This window comes from Heptranchias perlo, chromosome 21 (assembly GCF_035084215.1).
Source record: "Heptranchias perlo isolate sHepPer1 chromosome 21, sHepPer1.hap1, whole genome shotgun sequence".
Taxonomy (NCBI): Eukaryota; Metazoa; Chordata; class Chondrichthyes; order Hexanchiformes; family Hexanchidae; genus Heptranchias; species Heptranchias perlo.
Window position 1 is genome coordinate 52949822 of NC_090345.1, and position 19366 is coordinate 52969187.

Genomic DNA, 19366 nt, shown 5'->3' on the forward strand with positions numbered 1-19366 from the left:
CACCTCCGTCCAGTCCGAAAAACAACTGTTCACCACTACTCTCTGTTTCCTGTCACTTAGCCAATTCTCTATCCATGCTGCTACTGCTCCCTCTATTCCATGGGCTTCAGTCTTGATGACAGGCCTATTATGCGGCACTTTATCAAACGCCTTTTGAAAGTCCATATACATCACATCAACCGCATTGCCCTCATCGACCCTCTCTGTTACCTCATCAAAAAACTCAATCAAGTTAGTTAAATATGATTTGCCTTTAACAAATCCGAGCTGGCTTTCCCTAATCAGTCCACACTTGTTCAAGTGACTGTTAATTCTGTCCCGGATTATCATTTCTAAAAGTTTTCCCACCACCGAGGTTAAACTGAATGGCCTGTAGTTGCTGGGTTTATCCTTACACCCTTTTTTGAACAAGGGTGTAACATTTGCAATTCTCCAGACCTCTGGCACCACCCGCATATCTAAGAATGTTTGGAAGATTATGGCAATTTCCATCCTTCCCTCAGCAACCTAGGATGCATCCAATCTGGACCGGGTGACTTATCTACTTCAGATACAGCTAGCCTTTCTAGTACCTCCTCGTTATCAATTTTTAGCCCATCCAGTATGTCAACTACATCTCCCTTTACTGAGATTCTGGCAGCATCTTCTTCCTTGGTACCTCGGCTATGCCCTTTGCCTCCATGAGTAGATCTCCTTTTTGGTCACTGATCGTCCCCACCCCTCCTCTTACTACCCGTTTACTGTTTACATGCCTGTAGAAGACTTTTGGATTCCCTCTTATATTTTCCGCCAGTCTATTCTCATACTCTCTCTTTGCCCCTCTTATTTCCTTTTTCACTTTCCCTCTGAACTTTCTATATTCAGCCTGGTTCTTGCTTGTGTTATAAACCTGACATCCGTCCTACTCCCCTTTTCTCTGCTTGATCTTACTCCCTATCTCTTTCATCATCCAGGGAGCTCTGGCTTTAGTTGCCCTCCCTTTCCCCCTCGTGGGAATGTGCCTAGACTGTACCCGAACTCTCTCCTCCTTAAAGGCCGCCCATTGTTCAATTACAGTTTTTCCTGCCGATCTTTGATTCCAATTTACCCGGGCCAGATCTGTTCTCATCCCACTGAAATTGGCCCTCCTCCAATTGAGTATTTTTACTTTCGAGTGGTCCATGTCCTTTTCCATAGCTATTCTAAACCTTATGATACTATGATCACTGTTCCCTAAATGTTCCCCCACTGACACTTGCTCCACTTGGCCCACCTCATTCCCCAGAACCAGATCCAGCAATGCCTCCTTCCTCATTGGGTCGGAAACGTACTGATCAAGAAAGTTCTCCTGAGCACACTTAAAGAATTCCTCCCCCTCTTTGCCCCTTATATTGGTATTCCAGTCTATATTGGGATAGTTGAAGTCCCCGTTATCACAACTCTATGACTTTTGCACCCCTCTGTAATTTTGCTGCAAATTTGCTCCTCCAAATCCTTCCCTCTAGTTTAATGGCACCTCTATTGTTTCTTAACTGTAACCAAATAGATTCTGTCCTTGACCCCTCCAGGTCATCCTCTCTCTCCAGCACTGCAATATTCTCTTTAATCAATACTGCCATCCCCCCCCTCCTTTCTTTCCTTCCCTATCTTTCCTGAACACCTTGTATCCAGGAATATTTATTACCCAATCCTGCCCTTTTTTGAGCCAGGTCTCCGTTATCACCACGACATCATATTCCCATGTGTCTATTTGCGCCTGCAGCTCACCGACCTTGTTTACCACACTTCGTGTGTTTACACACATGCACTGTGAACCAGTCTTAGACTTCCTTGTACTCTCTCAGTCTGACCCCACCTAATACTGCACTATTTCTTGCTCTAATGCTATCTTTCTCTCCCGATCCTTTGTGTCCCTTGTTTCTCTTTTCCAATGCTACATCCTGGTGCCCACCCCCTGCCAAGTTAGTTTAAACCCACCCCCCAACAGCACTAGTGAACCTCCCGCGAGGACATTGGTCCCAGCTCCGTTGAGGTGCAACCCATCCGGCCTGTACAGGTCCCACCTCCCCCAGAACTGGTCCCAATGCCCCAGGAATCTAAAGCCCTCCCTCCTGCACCATCTCTCCAGCCACGCATTCATCTGCTCTATCCTCCTATTTCTATTCTCACTAGCGTGTGGCACCGGGAGTAATCCGGAGATTACTACCTTTGAGGTCCTGCTTCCTAATCTCTTTCCTAACTCCTTAAAATCTGCCTGCAGGACCTCGTCCCTCTTTCTACCTATGTCACTGGTACCGATATGGACCACGACCTCTGGCTGTTCACCCTTCCCCTCCAGAATGTTCTGCAGCCGCTCAGTGACATCCTTGACCCTCGCGCCAGAGAGGCAACATACCATCCTGGAATCACGTTTGCGGCCGCAGAAACTCCCGACTGTTCCCCTAACTATAGAATCCCCTATCACTATTGCTCTCCTGGCCTTACTCCTCCCCCACCCCCGTACAGCTGAGCCACCCATGGTGCTGTGGTCTTGACTCTGGCTGCACTCCCCAGAGGAACCCTCTCCCTTACCACTATTCAGAACTGAATACTGATTCGAGAGTGAGATGCCTTCAGGGGACTCCTGCACAACCTCTCATTCTTCTAAACTCCAGAGAGTATAGGCCCGTTCTAGTCAATCTCTCCTCATAGGACAACCCTCTCATCCCAGGAATCAATCTAGTGAACCTTTGTTGCACCCCCTCTAAGGCAAGTATATCCTTCCTTAGGTCAGGAGACCAAAACTGTACACGGTACTCCAGGTGAGGTCTCACCAAAGCCCTGTACAATTGCAGCAAGACCACCTTACTCTCGCAATAAAGACCAACATACCATTTGCTTTCCTAATTGCTTGCCGTAGCTGCAAGTTAACTTTCTGTGTTTCGTGTGCAAGGACACCCAAATCCCTCTGAACACCAACATTTAATAGTTTCTCACCATTTAAAAAATATTCTGTTTCTCTATTCTTCCTACCAAAGTGAATAACCTCACATTTCCCCTCATTGTACTCCATCTGCCACCTTTTTGCCCACTCGCTTAATCTGTCTATATCCCTTTTTAGACTCTTTGTGTCCTCCTCACAGTTTACTTTCCCACCTCGCTTTGTATCCTCAGCGAACTTGGATATATTACACTCAGTCCCTTCATCTAAATCAATTATATAGATTGTAAATAGCTGAGGCCCTAGCACTGATCATAGAATCATAGGAGTTACAACATGGAAACAGGCCCTTCGGCCCAACACGTCCATGTCGCCCAGTTTATACCACTAAGCTAGTCCCAATTTCCTGCACTTGGCCCATATCCCTCTATACCCATCTTATCCATGTAACTGTCCAAATGCTTTTTAAAAGACAAAATTGTACCCGCCTCTACTACTGCCTCTGGCAGCTCGTTCCAGACACTCACCACCCTTTGAGTGAAAAAATTGCCCCTCTGGACCCTTTTGTATCTCTCCCCTCTCACCTTAAATCTATGCCCCCTCGTTATAGACTCCCCTACCTTTGGGAAAAGATTTTGACTATCGACCTTATCTATGCCCCTCATTATTTTATAGACTTCTATAAGATCACCCCTTAACCTCCTACTCTCCAGGGGGAAAAGTCGCAGTCTATCTAACCTCTCCCTATCAGTCAAACCATCAAGTCCCGGTAGCATCCTAGTAAATCTTTTCTGCACTCTTTCTAGTTTAATAATATCCTTTCTATAATAGAGTGACCAGAATTGTACACAGTATTCCAAGTGTGGCCTCACCAATGCCCTGTACAACTTCAACAAGACATCCCAACTCCTGCATTCAATGTTCTGACCAATGAAACCAAGCATGCTGAATGCCTTCTTCACCACCCTATCCACCTGTGACTCCACTTTCAAGGAGCTATGAACCTGTACTCCCAGATCTCTTTGTTCTATAACTCTCCCTAACGCCCTACCATTAACGGAGTAGGTCCTGGCCCGATTCGATCTACCAAAATGCATCACCTCACATTTATCTAAATTAAACTCCATCTGCCATTCATCGGCCCACTGGCCCAATTTATCAAGATCCTGTTGCAATCCTAGATAACCTTCTTCACTGTCCACAATGCCACCAATCTTGGTGTCATCTGCAAACTTACTAACCATGCCTCCTAAATTCTCATCCAAATCATTAATATAAATAACAAATAACAGCGGACCCAGCACCGATCCCTGAGGCACACCGCTGGACACAGGCATCCAGTTTGAAAAACAACCCTCTACAACCACCCTCTGTCTTCTGTCGTCAAGCCAATTTTGTATCCAATTGGCTACCTCACCTTGGATCCCATGAGATTTAACCTTATGTAACAACCTACCATGCGGTACCTTGTCAAAGGCTTTGCTGAAGTCCATGTAGACCACGTCTACTGCACAGCCCTCATCTATCTTCTTGGTTACCCCTTCAAAAAACTCAATCAAATTTGTGAGACATGATTTTCCTCTTACAAAACCATGCTGACTGTTCCTAATTAGTCCCTGCCTCTCCAAATGCCTGTAGATCCTGTCTCTCAGAATACCCTCTAACAACTTACCCACTACAGATGTCAGGCTCACCGGTCTGTAGTTCCCAGACTTTTCCCTGCCGCCCTTCTTAAACAAAGGCACAACATTTGCTACCCTCCAATCTTCAGGCACCTTACCTGTAGCGGTGGATAATTCAAATATCTCTGCTCGGGGACCCGCAATTTCCTCCCTAACCTCCCATAACGTCCTGGGATACATTTCATCAGGTCCCGGAGATTTATCTACCTTGATGCGCGTTAAGACTTCCAGCACCTCCCTCTCTGTAATATGTACACTCCTCAAGACATCACTATTTATTTCCCCATTAGTTACAGCCTGCCAACCTGAGAATGACCCGTTTATTCCTACTCTCTGTTTTCTGTCCGTTAGCTAATCCTCTGTCCATGCGAATATATTACCCCCAACCTCGTGAGCCCTTATCTTGTGTGACAACCTTTCATGTGGCACCTTATCGACTGCCTTTTGGAAATCCAAATATACGACATCCACTGGTTCCCCTTTATCTACCCTGCTAGTTACATCCTCAAAAAACTCAAATAGATTTGTCAAACACGATTTCCTTTTCATAAACCATGGTGACTCTGCCTAATCATATTCTGATTTTCAAAGTGCCCTGTTATCATTTCATTCATAATGGATTCCAGCTCTTTCCCGACGACTGTTTGTGGTCTACATTAACGACTTGGATAGGAGCTTTTTCCCTTCATTGAGGGTTCTATAACAAGGGGACATAGATTCAAGGTAAAAGGCGGGAGGTTTAGAGGGGATTTGAGAAAGAACTTTTTCACCCAGAGGGTGGTTGGAGTCTGGAACTCACTGCCTGAGAGGGTTGTGGAGGCAGGAACCCTCACAACATTCAAGAAGCATTTGGATGAGCACTTGAAATGCCATAGCATACAAGGCTACGGACCAAATGCTGGAATATGGGATTAGATTAGACTGGACTTGATGGCCGGCGCGGACACGATGGGCCGAAGGGCCTCTATCCGTGCTGTATAACTCTATGACTCTATGACTCTATGACTGATGTCAGGCTAACTGGCCTGTAGTTCCCTGTTTTCTCTCTCTCTCCTTTCTTGAATAGTGAGGTTACATTTGCTATCTTTCATTCTAGAATCTAGGGAATTTTGGAACATCAAAACCAATGCATCCACTATCTCTGCAGCCACCTCTTTTAAAACTGTAGGGTGCAGGCCATCAGGTCCAGTGGATTTGTTGTCTTTTACCCCATTAATTTCTCCAGTACTTTTTCTTTACTAATATTAATTACTTTAAGTTCCTCACTCTCATTAGACCCTTGGTTCTTCACTATTTCTGGTATTTTTTTGCATCTTCTACTGCGAAGACAGCTGCAAAATATCTGTTTAACGCCTCTGCCATTTCCTTATTCCCCATTATAATTTCTCCTGTCTCAGTCCCCATCCTTTAATATCCACCCAGTCTAATCCCACTGTCCTGCTCACTTCTCAAACCCTTTAATATCCCACCCAGTCTAATCCCACTCTCCTGCTCACTCCCCACACCCTTTAATATCCCACCCAGTCAATTGATATTGAAAAAGGAGTTTGGATTTGAGAAAATAATAAAGGAGCAACGGTGAGAGTTTTTTTCGATGGTATCCGGTGGTTATATTAACTCTGGCTCATTTCTTTTGTAGTTTTGCACTGAGGATCAAAGTCTTTGAAAGGTCCAGGACACTAGTCATGACAACGGAAGCATCCATTTGCGGCAGTGCCAAGCCTGGTGTGGGCACCCCTACTCGTCGAGACTTTTTCTGGCTGCGCTCCTTTATAGCAGGAGGTAACCATATTCTGAATAATTGGTTCACAGTGATAGGCCATTATAGGAACAGGAGGAGGCTATTCAGCCCGTGGAGCCTGTTCCACCATTCAATTAGATGATGACTTATCTGTATGCTAACTCCATTTACCCACCTTTGCTCCATATCCCATGATACCCTTTCACAATAAAAATCTGTCGATCTTAGTCTTGAAAGCTCCAATTGTCCTCCAGCCTTTTGGGGGAGAGAGTTCCAGATTTCCCCCATCGTTTGTGAAAACGTCCTTTCTAATTTCACTCTTAAATGACCGAGCTCTGAGTTTAAGATTGTGCCCCCTTGTTCTGCTTCCTCTACAAAAAGAAATGGATTTTCTGTATCTAAAATGATCAAGGAATTTGTTAGAATAAATACCTTGATTAGATCATCTCTTAACCGTCTAAATTCAAGGGACTACAAGCCTAGTCTATGCAACCTGTCCTCGTGATTTAACCCTTTAAGCCCCGGTATCATTCTGGTGAATCTGCACTGTACCCCCTCGAAAGCCAATATATCCTTCATGAGGTGCGGTGCCCAGAACTGAATGCAGTGCTCTAGATGGGGTCTAACCAGAGCTTTATATAATTGTAGCATAACTACCTTCCCTTTGTATTCCAGCCCCCTTGAGATAAAGGCCAACATTCCATTAGCTTTTTGAATGCATTTTGCACCTTTGGTGATGTGTACATAGACACCCAAATCCCTTTCTTCCTCCACAGCTCCTAGTTCTTCGTCATTAAGAAAATATTCCGATTTGTCTTGCTCAGATCCAAAGTCTGGGGAGTGAGAGCAGGGAGATGGGTTTAGTCTGGGGAGGGAGAGCAGGGAGATGGGATTAGTCTGGGGAGGGAGAGCAGGGAGATGGGATTAGTCTGGGGAAAGAGCCGGGAAATGGGATTAGTCTGGGGAGAGAGAGCAGGGAGATGGGATTAGTCTGGGGAGGGAGAGCAGGGAAATGGGATTTGTCTGGGGAGGGAGAGCAGGGAAATGGGATTAGTCTGGGGAGGGAGAGCAGGGAGATGGGATTAGTCTGGGGAGAGAGCCGGGAAATGGGATTAGTCTGGGGAGAGAGCAGGGAAATGGGATTATTCTGGGGAGAAACAGCAGGGAAATGGGATCAGTCTGGGGAGAGAGCAGGGAAATGGGATCAGTCTGGGGAGAGAGAGGGAAATGAGATTAGTCTGGGGAGGGAGAGCAGGGAGATGGGATTAGTCTGGGGAGGGAGAGCAGGGAGATGGGATTAGTCTGGGGAGAGAGCCGGGAAATGGGATTAGTCTGGGGAGAGAGCAGGGAAATGGGATTATTCTGGGGAGAAACAGCAGGGAAATGGGATCAGTCTGGGGAGAGAGCAGGGAAATGGGATCAGTCTGGGGAGAGAGAGGGAAATGAGATTAGTCTGGGGAGAGAGCAGGGAAATGGGATTAGTCTGGGGAGAGAGAGCAGGGAAATGGGATTAATCTGGGGAGAGAGAGCATGGAAATGGGATTAGTCTGGGGAGAGAGAGCATGGAAATGGGATTAGTCTGGGGAGAGAGCAGGGAGATTGGATTAGTCTGGGGAGAGAGCAGGGAAATGGGATTCGTTTGGGGAGAGAGAGCAGGGAAATAAGATTCATCTGGGGAGAGACAGCAGGGAAATGGGATTAGTCTGGGGAGAGAGCAGGGAAATGGGATTAGTCTGGGGGGAGAGAGCAGGGAGATGGGATTAGTCTGAGGAGAGAGAGCAGGGAAATGGGATTAGTCTGGGGAGAGAGCAGGGAAATGGGATTAGCCTGGGGAGAGAGAGCAGGGAGATGGGATTAGTCTGGGGAGAGAGAGCAGGGAAATGGGATTAGTCTGGGGAGAGAGAGCAGGGAAATGGGATTAGTCTGGGGAGAGAGAGCAGGGAAATGGGATTAGTCTGGGGAGAGAGAGCAGGGAAATGGGATTAGTCTGCGGAGAGAGAGCAGGGAGATGGGATTAGTCTGGGGAGAGAGAGCAGGGAGATGGGATTAGTCTGGGGAGAGAGCAGGGAGATGGGATCAGTCTGGGGAGAGAGAGCAGGGAGATGGAATTAGTCTGGGGAGAGAGAGCAGGGAAATGGGATTAGTCTGGGGAGAGAGAGCAGGGAGATGGGATCAGTCTGGGGAGAGAGAGCAGGGAGATGGGATTAGTCTGGGGAGAGAGAGCAGGGAGATGGGATTAGTCTGGGGAGAGAGAGCAGGGAGATGGGATTAGTCTGGGGAGAGAGCAGGGAGATGGGATTAGTCTGGGGAGAGAGAGCAGGTAAATGGGATTAGTCTGGGGAGAGAGAGCAGGGAGATGGGATTAGTCTGGGGAGAGAGAGCAGGGAGATGGGATTAGTCTGGGGAGAGAGAGCAGGGAAATGGGATTAGTCTGGGGAGAGAGAGCAGGGAAATGGGATTAGTCTGGGGAGAGAGAGCAGGGAGATGGGATTAGTCTGGGGAGAGAGAGCAGGGAGATGGGATTAGTCTGGGGAGAGAGCAGGGAGATGGGATTAGTCTGGGGAGAGAGAGCAGGTAAATGGGATTAGTCTGGGGAGAGAGAGCAGGGAGATGGGATTAGTCTGGGGAGAGAGAGCAGGGAAATGGGATTAGTCTGGGGAGAGAGAGCAGGGAAATGGGATTAGTCTGGGGAGAGAGAGCAGGGAAATGGGATTAGTCTGGGGAGAGAGAGCAGGGAAATGGGATTAGTCTGGGGAGAGAGAGCAGGGAGATGGGATTAGTCTGGGGAGAGAGAGCAGGGAAATGGGATTAGTCTGGGGAGAGAGAGCAGGGAGATGGGATTAGTCTGGGGAGAGAGAGCAGGGAGATGGGATTAGTCTGGGGAGAGAGAGCAGGGAAATGGGATTAGTCTGGGGAGAGAGAGCAGGGAAATGGGATTAGTCTGGGGAGAGAGAGCAGGGAGATGGGATTAGTCTGGGGAGAGAGAGCAGGGAAATGGGATTAGTCTGGGGAGAGAGAGCAGGGAAATGGGATTAGTCTGGGGAGAGAGAGCAGGGAAATGGGATTAGTCTGGGGAGAGAGAGCAGGGAGATGGGATTAGTCTGGGGAGAGAGAGCAGGGAGATGGGATTAGTCTGGGGAGAGAGAGCAGGGAAATGGGATTAGTCTGGGGAGAGAGAGCAGGGAAATGGGATTAGTCTGTGGAGAGACTAGCGTTGGTTGGAATTGGAAAGGTTCCTTGAAAAGGACCAAATGGCCTTCTTTTAGAAACATACAGATTTTAGCATATTTCTAAAATAATCTTCAAACAACAATCTTCTCTTAAATTGCTGATTCTGTTTACAGTAATTCAAAATGAGCAGCCTACTGTTAAATGGTGATTGTGTGTTGGTGTTGTTCTGTAATACTTTATACTGATTGGAGCTCACAGTCAGTTCCTACTGAGCATCTTGGGTAATGAGGCGTTTGTTGGTCTTCATATCATTAGAAGTCATCTGGGTTGACTGGCTGTTTTGGGCTAAGTTTTGTCCAGATAAGGCCCTCCCTCAGGAAATGCCTCCACAGCAGTCAGGATCTTTGATCTCCACATTTCTCGCACCCTTCCCCACTGGACATTGGTAACTCGGAAATATACTCTGCTGTTTGTGAAAGAGGGGCAAAGGGCAAGAGTAAAGCCAAGTGTGCATGGCGATGTAGAATATTTGTCATGAAAGAAAGATATACATACGGAGGGAAAGATCGAAACTGTGTGTGAGACACGCAGAAGAGAAGAGACAGCCTGTTTAAAATGAGAGTTTGGATTAAGTTGCCATTAATTGGAAGACATGCTGACTGGACAAGTGGATATTGCAGTGAACAGCTGCAAACTTCTTTCACTCTTAGTTAGGTGAGAGCAATACACAGGCACTTCAAAACTTGCTGCTGCTGATGGTTTCATGGTATAATGTCGCTGTCATCATAAAACAGTATATTCTATGATTTACTGTGAGCAGTGCCACAGGACATGTTAGTAATATAATAAAAATGTTACATCTAGTGTGTATTTCCTGTCGGCCATGTCGCACTTACTGTGTCGCAATTAATCATAACAGAAACGTTGGCAAATTTCTTTCACATGGTTAAACTTCTTCCAGCTGATTTCACAACTTTCATAAAAAAGCAAAACATCATCAGTGAACGGTGGTAAACCAGCACAGTGTGTTCAGTTCCTAAAAAAATGTTTTCTTTCTCAGGCCTGATCATAGGTCGAGAGGCTTAATTTACAACAGCTTGGAGTCATTGCCCAGTGCCCTGCACTGCACTCTGTACCCTCCCAGAGTCCTTCCCCCTTCTCCACTGCTCTGCACTGTACTCTGTACCCTCCCAGAGTCCTTCCCCCTTCTCCACTGCCCTGCACTGTACTCTGTACCCTCCCAGAGTCCTTCCCTCTTCTCCACTGCCCTGCACTGTACTCTGTACCCTCCCAGAGTCCTTCCCCCTTCTCCACTGCCCTGCACTGTACTCTGTACCCTCCCAGAGTCCTTCCCCCTTCTCCACTGCCCTGCACTGTACTCTGTACCCTCCCAGAGTCCTTCCCTCTTCTCCACTGCCCTGCACTGTACTCTGCACCCTCCCAGAGTCCTTTCCCCTTCTCCACTGCCCTGCACTGTACTCTGTACCCTCCCAGAGTCCTTCCCTCTTCTCCACTGCCCTGCACTGTACTCTGTACCCTCCCAGAGTCCTTCCCCCTTCTCCACTGCCCTGCACTGTACTCTGTACCCTCCCAGAGTCCTTCCCCCTTCTCCACTGCCCCGCACTGTACTCTGTACCCTCCCAGAGTCCTTCCCCCTTCTCCACTGCCCCGCACTGTACTCTGTACCCTCCCAGAGTCCTTCCCCCTTCTCCACTGCCCTGCACTGTACTCTGTACCCTCCCAGAGTCCTTCCCTCTTCTCCACTGCCCTGCACTGTACTCTGTACCCTCCCAGAGTCCTTCCCTCTTCTCCACTGCCCTGCACTGTACTCTGTACCCTCCCAGAGTCCTTCCCTCTTCTCCACTGCCCCGCACTGTACTCTGTACCCTCCCAGAGTCCTTCCCTTTCTCCACTGCCCTGCACTGTACTCTGTACCCTCCCAGAGTCCTTCCCCCTTCTCCACTGCCCTGCACTGTACTCTGTACCCTCCCAGAATCTTTCCCTTTCTCCACTGCCCTGTTCTTCCTTATGCAACGCTTCCCTGCCCCCTACTACTTGTCACAAAGCCTAGCACACCAGTGACCAATGAACAGATATTTAATTCAATCAAAGTAAACCCACATCACCACCCAAGACGCAACCACCCCAAAGGGTCGCCAACTCTGGTTGATATTCCTGGGCGATTCATCGCATGATCTCCCGCTTCCAACCGCCCGCCCCGCCCAGTCAAAAAGCCTTTTTTCCTCCCATCGCCAGTATTTTTATAACTAATAAACAAAAGTACTGGTGTTCCTCACAGCAATGTTCAGGAGATTAACCTTTAATCCCTGGACAGTCCAGGGCAATGCTGGAGGGTTGGCAATCTTACGTCCCAATGATTTTTGAAGAACTTCACTCACAATTCTGGCAGAAACCTGTGCTGTAAAATGTCTGTCATGCACTGAATGTAATACAGTGACGTAACCTGACCAAGCCCAGACAGGCTCTCTCCCCACTCTAAATCCCTATCACTGTAGTTCTGCTCACAATCAGAGCCCTGCTCCTATGTATCGCTGCTGTGCTCTGAGGCTGGTCCCACTGCACTTCTTCCCCTGCTGAATACCACTCCTTGTATATCACATTATATACTTCCCTCTAAACAATCCTTAAATTCTGCAGGCCATTCATCCATGTGCAACATACAAAAGAAACACTTAGCACTAAACTAAATAAATTGAATTACCAAATTGAAAGATGACAAACCTGAAATAAATTCAACCAAGAATCAAATAGTAACCAGGAAAAAAGCCAAAAAAAACTCATCAAATGGCAAAAAAGGGAAAGAAAACAAAACAGGCGACAGAAGGCACAAAATCAAACCAGGCAAATTATTACAATTCAAACTTCAAGGTGAGTCCTAAATTGTGTGTTAATATTTTCACCATACGCAACAGTAAGGGAGATCCACGATTATAAAGAAAGAAAGGACTTGGCTTTCACATCTTCACAATGTCCCAAAGCACTTCACAGCCAATTCGCATCTGCATTATGGCTGCCGCTCCGGACCCGAGCTCATTTCATCTATCTCCCTTTCTCTTTCTCTTCTCTGAACCCCTTATGGGCTTTTCGCCCCTGTTTCCTCCCCTTCCTGTTACCCAGTCATGCCTCCTTTCATTTCTCCCCCCTTGGGTACTTTGCCTCCCTATCAAACCCCTACCCCAACTCTTCAGCACTCCTCGACCTTCCTACTCTCCTGCCACTGTCCCAGGCTTGACTCCTTCTTCCATAAGCCTACAGCTTCCCTCTGTGCCTCTCTCGGCATCCTCCCAAGGGACCATCAAGGCTCTCGTCGCTGCTTCCTTACGAGCAGCAACCCCAACAGCCCCATCCTACTCTCTCCCAGCATGCTCACTGGGGGCTAATCTCACCAGACACCTTCCCATCCCATTCATCCTTCCCAGCGCTGACCCTGTGGACTCTGCCAGTGGATCAGTTATCACCTCCCCTCTCCACATCTCCCTCCAGAATGTCCCTTCACTGGTGAACAAGGCCCTTGCCACCCATGAGCTTATTGTGGATGATTGCATCGACATCATGGCCCTGACGGAAACCTGGCTGATGGGTGATGACTCCTTCCCCCTTAATGAAGTCTCCCAGCCTGGCGAAATCGTCCAACATTTGTCCTGCCCAGACTGCCACGGTGGTGGAGTGCCCCTTATCACCAAGTCACACCTTGGTCTGTCCCCCTGCTCCTCTGACCCTTCTCCTTTGGGAGAGTACAAGACCTGCACATACCCCTAAAGGGCAAGAGCTCTTCTTGTGTAACTAAACAACCTTGGTCAACAAGAGAAGTGAGAGATAGTATAAAATTAAAAGAAAAGGCTTTTACGAAGGCAAAGAACAGTGGCGATCCCACGGACTGGGAGAGACAGAAAATGCAGCAAAGGGATAGAAAGAAAGTGGTAAGAGCTGCAAAAAGGGAATATGAGAAAAAACTTGCGAGGGATATCAAGGACAACACTAAAGGTTTTTACAAATATATTAAGAGAAAAAGGGTGGTTAAGAGTAATGTGGGCCCCTTAAAGACAAACACAGATGATACTGGAATTGAAAATCAGGAAATGGCAGACTGGCTAAATACTTACTTTTTATCGGTCTTCACAGCAGAGGATGAGGATAAAGTACCAGAGATAAGAGGAAAAGTAAAAATAAATCAAGGGGAAGAACTTACTAGAATCATAGAATGGTCACAGAAGGAGGCCATTCAGCCCATCGAGCCTGTGCCGGCTCTCTGCAAGAGCAATCCATCTAGTCCCACTCCCCCACCCTTTCCACGTAGCTCTGCAAATTTTTTCCCTTCAAGTACTTATCCAGTTCCCTTTTGAAGGCCATGATTGAATCTGCCTCCACCACCCCCTCGGGCAGTGCATTCCAGATCCTAACCACTCGCTGTGTAAAAAGGTTTTCCCTCATGTCACCTTTGGTTCTTTTGCCAATCACCTTAAATCTATGTCCTCTGGTTCTTGACCCTTCCGCCAATGGGAACAGTTTCTTTCTATCTACTCTGTCTAGACCCTTCATGATTTTGAATACCTCCATTAAATCTCCTCTCAACCGTCTCTGTTCCGAGGAGAACAATCCCAGCTTCTCCAGTCTATCCATGTAACTGAAGTCCCTCATCCCTGGAACTATTCTAGTAAATCTCTTCTGCACCCTCTCTAAGGCCTTCACATCCTTCCGAAAGTGTGGTGCCCAGAATGGGACAGAATACTCCAGTTGTGGCTGAACCAGTGTTTTATAAAGGTTCATCATGACTTCCATACTTTTGTACTCTATGCCTCTATTCATAAAGCCCAGGATCCCGTATGCTTTTTTAACCACTTTCTCAACCTGTCCTACCACCTTCAACGATTTGTGAACATATACCCCCAGGTTTCTCTGTTCCTGCACCCCCTTTAGAATTGTGCCCTCTAGTTTATATTGCCTCTCCTTGTTCTTCCTACCAAAATGTATCACTTCACATTTCTCTGCGTTAAATTTATCTGCCACGTGTCCGCCCATTCCACCAGCCTGTCTATATCCTCTTGAAGTCTATCACGATCCTCCTCACTGTTCACTATACTTCCAAGTTTTGTGCCATCTGAAAATTTTGAAATTTACCCTGTACACCCAAGTCCAAGTCATTAATATATATCAAGAAAAGCAGTGGTCCCAGCACTGACTCCTGGGAACACCACTGTACACCTCCCTCCAGTCTGAAAAACAACCGTTCACCACTACTCTCTGTTTCCTGTCACTTAGCCAATTTTGTATCCATGCTGCCACTGCCCCTTTTAGTCCATGGGCTACAACTTTGATGACAAGCCTATTATGTGGCACTTTATCAAAGTCCATATACATCACATCAGCCGCATTGCCCTCATCGACCCTCTCTGTTACCTCATCAAAAAACTCTATCAAATTAGTTAAACACGATTTGCCTTTAATAAATCCTGGCTTTCCTTAATTAATCCACACTGATCCAAGTGACTGTTAATTTTGTCCCAGATTATCATTTCTAAAACTTTCCCCACCACTGAGGTTAAACTGATTGGCCTGTAGTTGCTGGGTTTATCCTTACACCCTTTTTTGAACAAGGGTGTAACATTTACAATTCTCAGGTACCACCCCTGTATCTAAGGATGTTTGGAAGATTATGGCCAGTACCTCCGCAATTTCCACACTTACTTCCCTCAGCAACCTAGGATACATCCCATCCGGACCGGGTGACATATCTACTTTAATTAGAGCTAGCCTTTCTAGTGTATCCTTTATCAATTTTTTGCCGATCCAGTATCTCAATTACCTCCTTTTACTGTGACTTTGGCAGCATCTTCTTCCTTGGTAAAGACAGATGCAAAGTACTCATTTAGTACTTCAGCCATGCCCTCGCCTCCATGCGTAGATCTCCTTTTTGGTCCCTAACCGGCCCCACCTCTCTTCTTACTACCCATTTACTGTTTACATGCCTATAGAAGACTTTTGGATTCCCTTTTATGTTGGCCGCCAGTCTATACTCATACTCTCTCTCTGCCCCTCTTATTTCCCTTTTCACTTACCCTCTGAACTTTCTATTTTCAGCCTGGTTCTCACTTGTGTTATCAACCTGACATCTGTCATACACCCCTTTTTCTGCTTCATCTTACATCTGTTTTATCTCTTTTGCCATCCAGGGAGCTCTGGCTTTAGTTGCGCTCCCTTTCCCCCTCGTGGGAATGTACCTGGACTGTACCCGAACCATCTCCTCTTTAAAGACAGCCCATTGTTCAATTACAGTTTTGCCTGCCAATCTTTGATTCCATTTTACCCGGGCCAGATCCGTTCTCAACCCAATGAAATTGGCCCTCCTCCAATTAAGTATTTTTACTTTAGATTACTTCTTATCTTTTTCCATAGCTAATTTAAACCTTATGATACTATGATCACTGTTCTCTAAATGTCCCCCCACTGACACTTGCTCCACTTGGCCCACCTCATTCCCCAGAACCAGATCCAGCAATGCCTCCTTCCTCATTGGGCTGGAAACGTACCGGTCAAGAAAGTTCTCCTGAACACACTTCAGAAATTCTTCCCCCTCTCTGCCCTTTACACTGTTACTATCCCAGTCTATATTAGGATAGTTGAAGTCCCCCATTATCACTACTCTATGGCTCTTGCACCTCTCTGTAATTTCCCTACAAATTTGCTCCTCTATATCCTTCCCACCAATTGGTTTCCTATAGAATACACCCAGTGTGTAATGGCACCTGTATTGTTTCTTAACTCTAAACAAATAGATTCTGTCCTTGACCCCTCCAGGACATCCTCTCTCTCCAGCACTGCAATATTCTCCTTAATCAACACTGCCACTCCTCCTTCTTTCTTTCATTCCCTATCTTTCCTGAACACCTTGTATCCAGGAATAGATAGAATTAATATACTAGATTCAATATAAGTTTAAAAAATGGTAATGGAGAAGCTAATGTCTATTAAAGATAGATAAATCTCCAGGACTTGAGGTACCCCAGGGTATTAAAAGAAATAGGTGAGGAAATTGTTGATCTTCCAAAACTCTCACGATTCAGGAATTGTCCCCTTGGATCAGAAAGTTGCCAATGTCACTCCACTATTTAAGAAGGGTTAGAGAGATAAAGTAGGAAATTATAGGCCTGTTAGTCTAACATCTGTTGTGGGGAAGTTACTAAAATCTGTTATTAGGGACAGAGTGACTGAGCACTTGGACAAATATGAACACACAATATTGGCCTTTATTTCTAGGGGGATGGAGTATAAAAGCAGGGAAGTCATGGCTACAACTGTACAGGATGCCAGTGAGACCACACCTGGAGTACTGCGTACAGTTCTGGTGCCCTTATTTAAGGAAGGACATACTTGCATTGGAGGCAGTTCAGAGAAGGTTCACGAGGTTGATTCTGGGTATGGAAGGGTTGTCTCATGAGGAAAGATTGAACAGGTTGGGTCTATACTCATTGGACTTTAGAAGAATGAGAGGAGATCTTATTGAAACATACAAGATTCTGAGGGGACTCGATAGGGTAGATGCTGAGAGGATGTTACCCCTCATGGGGGAATCTAAAACTAGGGGGCATAGTCTCAGAACAAGGAGTCGCCCGTTTAAGATGGAAATGAGGAGGAATTTCTTCTCAAGAGGGTCGCGAATCTTTGGAATTCTTTACCCCAAAAAGCTGTGGAGGCTGAGTCATTGAATACATTCAAGGCTGAGTTAGACAAATTTTTGATCCGCAAGGGAGTCAAAGGATATGGGGAAAAGGCGGGAAAGTGGAGTTGAGGTAAAAATCAGATCAGCCATGATCTCATTGAATGGCGGAGCAGGCTCGAGGGGCTGAAGGGCCTACTCCTGCTCCTATCTCTTATGGTCTTATGGTCTAACTGATCAGAGAGAGAGCCAGCGTGGATTTGTAACGGGTAAGTCATGTTTAATGAACCTAGTTGAATTTTTAGAGGAGGTAACTAAGGTGGTAGATAAGGGAGTGTCTATGGGTGTTATTTATATGGAATTCCAGAAGGCATTCGATAAGGTTCCACAGAAGAGACTGTTAACAAAAATGAGAGCGTATGAAATTGGAGGCAGCCTATTGGCATGGGTAGGGATTGGTTAGTAGGTAGGAGACAGAGAGTAGGGATAATGGGTATGTACTCAAATTGGCAGGATGTGACTAGTGGCGTCCCTCAGGGATCTGTACTGGGACCTCAGCTTTTCACTATATTTATAAATGACTAGATGAAGGAATAGAGAGTCATATATTGAAGTTTGCTGATGACACCAAGTTAGGTGGCAGAGTAAGAAAGTTGCAAAGGGACATTGGTAGATTAAGTGAGTGGACAAAACTGTGGCAGATGGAGTTCGGTGGGAAGTGTGAGGTCATCCGCTTTGGATCTAAGCAAGCTAGATCAGTGTTCTCTTAATGATGAGAGACTAGGAACTGTGAAGGAGCAGATAGATTTAGGGGCCCAAGTAAAGAAATCACTAAAAGATGGTGGGCAGGTACAAAACATACAAAAGGGCGAATGGAATGTTGGCCTTTATCTCAAGACGGCTGGAGTACAAAGGGGTGGAAGTTATGTTACAGCTGTACAGAGCTCTGGTTAGACCCCTTCTGGAGTACTGTGTTCAGTTCTGGGCATCACACCTCAGGTAGGATGGAGTGAGTGCAGTGTAGATTCACCAGAATGATACAGGGGCTAAAAGGGTTAAATTATGAGGCCAGGTTGCAGAGACGAGACTTGTGTTCCCTTGAGTGTGGAAGATTAAGGGGTGATCTAATTGAGGTGTTTAAGATGATTGAAGGAGTTGGTAGGGTAGATAGAGAGAAACTATTTCCTCTTGTGGGGGAGTCCAGAACAAGGGGCATAAGATTAAAATTAGAGCTAGGCCATTCACGGGTGATGTCAGGAAGTACTTTTTCACACAAAGGGTAGTGGTAATCTGGAAAACTCTCCCCCAAAAAGCTGTTGAGCTGAGGGTCAAATGAAAATTTCAAAATTGAGATTGATAGATTTTTGTTAGGCAAGGGTATTAAGGGTTACAGAATCAATGTGAGTAGATTGAGTTAAGATGCAGATCAGCCATAATCTAGTTGAATGGTGAACCAGGCTCAACGGGCTGAATGGCCCACTCCTGGTTCCTATGTACCGTTGAGCATCTCACCTTGTTCTACCACTCTTGCCTCTCCTTTAAAATCCTCGTTCTCCACTGTCCACCCAAGCCCCACCCGACCATTCTCACCGAGTTATCTTCACTTTATCTACACGGTAATGTAGTGGTTATGTTACTGAACTAGTAATCCGGAGGCCTGGACTAATAATGCAGAGAACGTGAGTTCAAGTCCCACCATGGCAATTTGTGAATTTTATTTAGTTTTATTTTAACTCAATTCAATCTGGAATAAAAAGCTGGTTTCAGTGACCATGAAGCTGTCTGATTGTCGTAAGAACCAACTGGTTCCCTAATGTTCTTTAGGGAAGGAAACTTACCATCCTTGCCCGGTCTGGCCTGTATGTGACTCCAGTCCCACACTCACGTGATTGATTCTTAACTGCTCTCTGAAATTGCCCAGCAAGACACTCAATTCTATCAAACCGCTACATAAAATGGTAAGAAGAATAAAACTGGAAGGAGCACTTGGCTTCGACCGAGGCTTTGGATTCGGACACGATGAAGGTACACCCAGCCCAGTCGACCCTGCAAAGCCATCCTTACTAACATCTGGGCACTGGATCCAAAGTTGGGAGAGCTGTCCCACCGACTAGTCAAGCAACAGCTTGATATAGTCATAGTTATAGAATCGTATCTATCAGCCAACATCCCAGACTCCTCCATTACCATCCCTGGGT

At 46.3% G+C, this 19366-nt stretch overlaps 1 protein-coding gene across 2 annotated transcripts in view; it reads left to right on the forward strand.

Annotated features, from left to right (window-relative positions):
- slc25a16 (solute carrier family 25 member 16) overlaps positions 1–19366 on the forward strand; it is a 386688-nt gene that overhangs the window by 23935 nt on the left and 343387 nt on the right. For both annotated transcript variants that reach the window (XM_068002782.1, XM_068002781.1), the window contains exon 2: positions 6221–6363. In XM_068002782.1, the coding sequence (XP_067858883.1) occupies positions 6267–6363 (97 nt within the window). In that variant the 5' untranslated portion in view covers positions 6221–6266. The remainder of the gene's footprint in view (positions 1–6220; positions 6364–19366) is intronic.